The 7,612-nt window shown below is 46.9% G+C and overlaps 1 protein-coding gene across 3 annotated transcripts; it reads right to left on the bottom strand.

Moving 5' to 3' along the window:
- Positions 1-2,496: 2,496 nt before the first annotated feature.
- Positions 2,497-6,996, bottom strand: LOC123449437 (sulfate transporter 1.2-like). 3 transcript variants are annotated; one of them, XM_045126668.1, is made up of 13 exons: positions 5,730-6,995; positions 5,576-5,624; positions 5,272-5,479; positions 4,977-5,151; positions 4,825-4,890; positions 4,625-4,738; positions 4,407-4,523; positions 4,182-4,308; positions 3,816-4,102; positions 3,536-3,726; positions 3,365-3,450; positions 3,109-3,185; positions 2,497-2,994 (listed from the first exon to the last, which is right to left on the bottom strand). In XM_045126668.1, the coding sequence occupies exons 1-13, from the start codon at positions 6,069-6,071 to the stop codon at positions 2,851-2,853; spliced, it is 1,983 nt and encodes a 660-aa protein (XP_044982603.1). In that variant the 5' UTR covers positions 6,072-6,995; the 3' UTR covers positions 2,497-2,850. The 3 variants fall into 3 exon arrangements, with proteins under 3 accessions (XP_044982603.1, XP_044982602.1, XP_044982604.1); XM_045126667.1 differs by having other exon boundaries at positions 5,576-6,996; XM_045126669.1 differs by lacking the exon at positions 5,576-5,624 and having other exon boundaries at positions 5,272-5,501.
- Between the last annotated feature and the right edge of the window lie 616 nt (positions 6,997-7,612).

The following is a 7,612-nucleotide window of genomic DNA, read 5'->3' on the forward strand; positions in this document are numbered from 1 at the left end:
AGGGAACCTCCAGCAAACCAGCACCACGTAAGCGAGTCTCCTCAGCACGAATCTCAGAAAGCGCCTCCATAAGAGAAATACGGCTACGAGCAAACAACTGAGCACGCCGGGGCTCAAACTCCTTACGGAGCCGAGAGAGGAACTCGTAGACGCGATGGAACTCCAAGTTGGCCTGGACAGCCTGACAACAGGGGCAAGTACGACAACTAGCAGTTCGGAGAGAATCGAGCTGGCGCTAGATAGCAGAACTCTATGCATAGAAGTCATCAACAGTAGAGTCACCCTGCTGAAGAGCATGCTCCCGACGAATCACAGAGAGGTATAAGGCATCATCAGAGGGTTGATAACACTGACGAAGATGGGTCCACATCTCAGATACAGTAGGAAGGCCCAGAAACTCAGAAGCAAACTGAGGCAGAACACTAGCAGTGAGAACAGGTGCAGCACGTGCATCATCATCAAGCCACTGGGTGTAAACTGTCAGAGCAGCACGATACACCTGAAGAGCCTCCTCATAAGCCAAGACCTTCTCATCATAAGCACTCAGAGCGGCCTCATCAGCAAGTTTAGCCGAATCCTTTGCGGTCTGAGAAGCATCCGCAGGAAGAGCCGGTGGGGTCGGCGGAGTGGGAGCCATGGGAGGAACCGGACATGGCGGACATCAAACCTCGCCAGAAAGAACACCCCATAGACGGATGCCACGCATGTGGATGCGCATGAAGCCAATGAACTCGGTGTAGTTAGTGCCATCAAAGATCACTGGACAACGAGGAACAACAACGTAGCCAGATGCAGCAGACATTTTTTTTATTTTTTTTATCATGTCGAGACAGAAGAGTCCGGCGAAATCCGACGAAGGCAGCAGCCAGGGGGCGACGAGATCGGGAGCTGGTGGCCAAGGGAGCTACCAGGCAGTAGTTTTATGGAACCGGTCGAGACCCACGTGTTGTGAGCCTAGCCGGATCAACTGCCTGGTTTGACTCCAGATCGGGATGTTATCCAGCAGTGCAAGAGCCGGCTGGTTTGTCTCCAGATCGGGACAAAAACCAACAGCGGTGACCGAGTAAGCGATGTGTACGGGAACCACCAGGAAGCCTCGATCAGGAGCGGCGAGGAGCGTCTTCAGCTAGGAGCGGATCCATCTGGAGCAACGCGGCCAGGAGCGTCTTTGACGCGAGTGGCAGCCTCAGACGCCAGATGCGGACGAGACGGATGGCGACTTCTGGGGAGACGAGATTGGATCGGAGCACGAGTTGCGCGTGCGAGAAAAAAACCCTAAGGCTCTAATACCATGTTAGGAATAAGCAACTTGTATTCCCATAAGCCGGTATATATACATGTACAGGTGATGGACTATATGCAGGAAACCCCTTATATATTGAGATAAATACAAAAGGGTACATGACTTATATTATAACTCTAACAAACTGGAGGCGGCGACAGCTGGTCGAGGAAGGCGGCGGCAGCAGCGGCCACACAAGGCAGGTAGCGACGGCCGGTCGGCCGGACGGGCAGTCGAGGCAGGCGGCGGCCGGACGGGCAGGTGGCGCCGGAGGCAGCGGATCTGGGCGAGGCCGGGCTTAGGGTGGCCAGCGACGGCGGATCTAGGCGAGGCCGGGCGTAGGGCAGCCGACGACGGCGGATCCGGGCGAGGCCAGACGTGGGGTGGCCGGCAGAGCAAGCCGGAGCGGTCGGACGGGAGGAAGACGAGGCCGAGATCAACAGGAGCAGCCGGAGCGGCTAGGGGCGGAGCCTAGCAGCAGCAGCGGTGGAGGTGGAGCACGCACGGAGTTGCATCGTGCGGGAGGAGGAACCTGCCATCTGATACCATGTTGGATAATGAACAACTAACGGCGAAAGGCCAATACATGGACACGTGAGGTAAAATGCAGGAAACCCCTTATACAATGGGTATATACCGAAAAGGGGACTATACATATCTAACACCGATCTCATTTGAAGGAAGCGATTTTTGGTATATGTTGTGAAGCTGCATGTGTATCTCTGCCAATATCTTATGCTCATCTCTAGGCATTGTGATAATGAAAAAGTTGCAAGGATTGATGACATGGATTCAGCTCGCCGCCAACGACGATGAGGTCAGCCTCTTAGGTGTGGGGGTGATCAATATCCCGTCCGACCAGGGAGTAGAGCTCCTCTTACCTTTCTTGGTAATGTCGGTGTAGTGGAAATGTACTAGGTAAAGAACTGTTCAAGTATGTTAGGTTTGATGTTAATGTCGTATTGTCATTTAGTAATATAGTTTAAATGCGTGTTTGAAATATGATGGTGTGCAAAATTGTGTGTTCTATTTTTTTGAGGAATTGGCTCGATGGACAAAGTTTAATTCCTAAAAAAAAGTACCAAGGAATTACATTAGAGCATGAGGAATACGATGAGGTATTAAGTTTGGAAGGATCGGCTAGAGACGCTCTAATACCCCAAAGCTAGAATGCACAAGCAAGTAGTGTCGGAATCTTAGTGTATCCATTCCGCTCAGCCAAATGCAAAACCTCTTTATAAAGCCTTGATGTACAAACACTAACAAGATACAGTGGTACAGATCCAAAAAACTGGAGGAAAAAAAACCCAAAGATGGATCATGATACACCTACATCCAACTGCTCGCCAACACACACCACAACCACGCACACTTTATGTCCACCTAGGCCACCATCTTCTCCTTTCTCACCAACCACACCTTGCAAACCTTATGTGCTCCAACTCCACACACACCTCCACTATAGCTTTGCACGAACTATGTCGTGTACTTCTGTGCTCCTTGCTCTATAAGAATCACAACATATCTCTTTGCTTCGCCTGTACATCGCTTCATTCGACGCGCCTTCATCAGACGTTCAGGGAAGACTTGGGAGCAAATTTCTTCACCGCGTCGCCGACCGACAGGAATATCTTATCATCGCCGATGAGGTCGGTGAATTTCGCTGACCGCAGCTTCTGGATCACTGCTGGCCCGGGATTGGCAAGGATCAGCTGTAAGTGGCACACATGGATTTTGTTCTTAGTGAAGTGTTTCTTGCATGAACATTCTTGTGGTAGCAGCTAGTACTTGTACAGTTCTAATCCTACTAGTTTCCGGTATTTTACCTGAATTTTGCGCTTTTCAAGTGCTTTCAACAACTCCTCCAAGGCATGGATTCCACTTGTGTCGATATCAGTTACCGCTGTTACAGAATTAGTAGATCAGCGTCTAGCAATAATTAAATAAAATAGTAGGCATGGATTCCACTTTTGTCGATATCAGTTACCGCTGTTACAGAATTAGTAGATCAGCGTCTAGCAATAATTAAATAAAATAATAATTTCCTTATTATAAAATATAATAAATCCGCTGTCTCCTTACGAGATAGCTCAACAATGAGAAACTCTGTTTTGGACAATTTCTGTTCCTGCTGTTGTTCCTCCTCGTCCCTCAGCCACCTCAGGATTCTAAAAATAGGATAATAAGTTCCTATACTAGTAATGATGCCACTGAATAAAGTAAATCTGTAAGTTTTGTATGAAAGAAATTTACCTCTCTTTAACATAATTGGAGTTTGTGAAGTAGATGGCTGAGTCCACTCTCACAATCATAACCCCGGGTACCTTGGTAGCTTCTGGGTATTGTTCAACATTTCTGTAGATCGTTGTTCTTGGAAGGTTGCCGAGTAAAGCTGTTCTCGGCCTTGTCACTTGGAGAAGAATTTTGCCAAGAGATATTGCAACCTATTCCGTACAAGATCTACATTCATCAGCCATGCCAATACGAGGAATTCAATTGTAATTTACAAGATAGGAATCGTAGTAGTACGCACCGCAATGAGCAAGCCGTACTCCACTGATGCAAATACGACCCCGAAGAATGCTCCTAGCAATGCCACGAAGTCCATTTTATCAACCTTCCAGATAAGGTAGGCTGTCTCATAGTCAACTAGGTTAACCACTGCATTTATGATGATAGAAGCTAGAATCGCATTCGGCGTGTACTTGAACAATGGGGTGATCAACAATAGTGTGAGCATCACTACAATTGCCATTACAACATTGGATACCGCTGTTTTGCAGCCAGCCATGTAATTGACTGCTGATCGTGAGAAAGAACCTGCAGTGAACATATCTTGTCAGTAGAATGCTATATTTGTATGGGATAGGTACCATTTTAAAACTAAATTAGTAGCCACCTGTGGCTACGTAGCACGAAGTCATTGAACCAACAATGTTCATGGTTCCTAGAGCCACCATTTCTTTGTTCCCGTCTATTTGGTAGTCCTTCATGGCAGCAAATGTTCTTCCAATTGCAATTGCTTCCTAAAAGGTTTGCATTAGTTTTGACACATTGTTGGATGTCCTAAAAGAAATCCATGCGGAAAAAATTGAAACTGAAAAGGCAATGAAGTTTTTATTACCGTAAGGGCAACCATTCCGGATACTACACCAATTCTGAATCCTTTCGCCAAGTATGGGCCAGACCAATATATGAGATCAAATGAAGGTGGATTGATGCCTTGTTTTATATTCTTGACCTGCAATTAATTAGTGATTAGCCCATATTGTTTGTCTTCGACTAACTTGTTACCACAGTTACTCCGATGGCAAAAGTGGCGAGTAGTCAAGTACGACTTACAATTGCAACGCCCTGCTTGTCCGCACGGGTGATGTACACACAAAAGGTGGATATGACCACTGAAATGAGAGGAGCGATTGCAGAAACCCAGAAGAGCTTTTTATTCTTCTTGGCCTGAATTATCCCAATGGAACAGCATGATCATCACAAGTAGTCAAGGAGAACTAAGATGAAATTACGCACATGTATTATTATCTTACAATGTATTTTGTAGTTAGAAGAAATGCCAAGAAGGACGATCCAATCAATATCGTCTGCCAGTTCCACTGAATCAACACCGCAAGCGTAAGTTTTATGAAATATTTGATTTTATCCCGGAAGTTAAATGTATACAAAAGGTATGATATCTTACCCCATGTTGAACATTTCCCCATACCGATTCCATGACCGATATGATATCAGACTTCTTAGTGAATTTCGCTATGCCAAGTAAGCCTTTCAGCTGCTGAAGGGCAATGGTGATTGCGGCACCGGCCATGAACCCGACGATGGCCGCATGAGACAAGAACTCTATGATAAACCCTAGCCTGCAGCAGAGTCCGGTCAGAGACTACATAAAACAGATGACGTATTCAAGTGTTCATGCCAATATGTCATCATGAACTGGCAAGTTAACAGGCACCGGGGGACCATGTCGCCATGCGCACCTGAAGAATCCGAGCATTGCCTGAGTGATCCCTGCGAAGAAGGTTGCGGTGAACGCCAGCCGGCTGTACTCAAGTGGATTCTTGACGGGGTCGATCTCTTCCTGGAGGAGAGTGCCGAGCAACAGCGACACGACGGCCACTGGACCGATGGCTATGTCCCTGGAACTGCCCATCAGGGCGTATATCAAAGGCGGGACGAAGCTACTATCTGCGAAAAGGACCCAGCAAAACTCTGGTCATTCTAGTTGCATGCATACTTGCAGGAGCAAAACTGGGCATTCTACCGTGTTTCATGTGAACTTACACAGTCCAACATGTGGCTGCAGGTTGGCAAGCTTGGCATAACCAATGTCCTGGTGCAAGATAAGAGTAGACACCATGAGAACGCATGCCGGAGTGGACAAACCAACCAACTGTACCGTGATTGCTGCATGCAAGAAGAACAGCCGGCCAGCTACCTGAGGTATGCAGAGGCTGGCGATGGTGAGGCCGGCGACCAAGTCCCCCTTGAACTTGCCGAAGGTGTAGCTCCTGCTCCAGTCCAGCACCGGGAAGAGGTGCACCAGGCTGAGCCACAGCTTCTTGGACCTCGGCTGGTCCTTGTACTCCCGCAGCGGGTCGTCGGCGAAGAACGTCTCCTTCACCCCCTCGGCAAACTCGGCAAAGACGCCCTTGGCCGGCGGGAACCCGACCTTGTAGCCATGGTGGTGGTGGGTGCTGTCGGTGTGACGTTGCGACGCCGTCTGGCTGCAGACGTCGCCATCGAAATCTTCGCCTCCGTCCGACACGGTTCTCGGCATTCTTGCGGACGTTGCGTGCGCCTATGTGCAGACGGATACGTTTGCCTGAAGATGAAGCAACGAGTGAGATAATTAACATATATTAGTGCAGAACTGAAGTTAGATGTAAACGAACTCTCCATGTAATTTAGACGGAGAAATCATTAGTACTAATAATCAAATAAAGCATACACACACGCATGGACATGCATGGACATGCATGACCCTCTACATGCATGGTGCAACTAAGCTCTGAACTGAATGAAACAAATTACATCAAGGAAACCAAGACCAAGGGTCTTCTTCAGAACTGAAGGAAGGAATCAGAAACTCATATGCATGAACAACAATATATATCAAGAATGGAAGCAGCCAACACCACTGATCATTGCATATCATTCTTCACCGTGAATGAAGAACTAATAGACGAAAGGAAGAAAACATACACAAGTATGAGTGTATGACTACTGGAGAAACTCAGCCCACAAAGACAAAGGCCTGCTGCTTTGTGGTGATTTTTCAGAAGCCAGGGAATGTCCATTATATATAGATGCAGAGAAGCTCCGGCGCCTGTGATGAAGGTCAACTCCTATATTTTAATTGGAGGGCCAAGAGATAAGTTAAGCTGCAAATTATGCATCTGCGTCGAAAATCGCACCACATTCAACATAGCGCGGGGAACGCCTACCCTAATGAATAGGTTATTCTCACAGCTCATCACTTGCTGAACTTGTAAATCATTTCTGCGTAAACAATCAAACGGTTTCAGCGACAGGTGACAGAAGGAACAATGAAACTGGGTTTCAGCTCTCTGTGTGTGCTTGAATGTGATTGAAGAAAACTCATATGGGCCAGAGTGGACTTGAGCAAATGGGTGTATGTTATGTATTCCTACATGGGAAACTTATTAAGATATGCTAGCAGGTAGCAATCTTCATCAAATACAGTTTTGAAATGTTGGCAGTTTTTCTAGCTGAAAAGGAACGATTTCCTTCCTGGACCGTCGAGTCATGCACACGTTGGCTTAATGCGCAATCAAAATCCAATGAATAGAAAGTATAAGACATAAAGGGACCCAGACTTGTGCAATTTTAACATTTAGGCTTACCCAAATGCATGTGTTATGACTTGTGAAGCCATACAGAAACTTAAGGATTCAGAAGAGCACCGTCCACTGCAATTTTTAGCCTGCGGCTATTTCTAGCCTGCCCTATGTTTGTGCATGTGTTACACAAGCATAGTTTGCGAGAATCTCTCTTTCTTTTGCTTCTTATTCTGATGTACTGCTGTACTGAACTAGTTGGCGGTTTCTTCAACGGAAATCGGTAGGAGGACCCCTTGTTTCTAAAACAGTTGATCCAGTCATCAAGGGAACAAAAATAGATTTTTCTAACCCTAGTTATGTGCAAGTTCCACTGCTAATGGCATGCTACACCTTATAATATAGTCTGTCTCCTGGACTAGGCAGGTTGCAGGCCCCAATAATGCAGTTGTTAACTCTAGTTACACACCATCTGAACATGATCTGCAGCAGCAGAAGTGCAGGATCAGACTGCAGATCG

This window comes from Hordeum vulgare, chromosome 4H (genome assembly GCF_904849725.1).
Source record: "Hordeum vulgare subsp. vulgare chromosome 4H, MorexV3_pseudomolecules_assembly, whole genome shotgun sequence".
Classification (NCBI taxonomy): Eukaryota; Viridiplantae; Streptophyta; class Magnoliopsida; order Poales; family Poaceae; genus Hordeum; species Hordeum vulgare.

What these genes read in the sequence shown, in the direction of transcription:
- LOC123449437 (XM_045126667.1), bottom strand. Translation starts at nt 6,071, where the DNA reads ATGCCGAGAACCGTGTCGGACGGAGGCGAAGATTTCGATGGCGACGTC. An exon ending in TCCAATTATGTTAAAGAGAG is followed by an intron (nt 3,451 to 3,535) that starts GTAAATTTCTTT and finishes TCCTATTTTTAG; the next exon opens with AATCCTGAGGTGGCTGAGGG. An exon ending in TTGAAAAGCGCAAAATTCAG is followed by an intron (nt 2,995 to 3,108) that starts GTAAAATACCGG and finishes TGCCACTTACAG; the next exon opens with CTGATCCTTGCCAATCCCGG.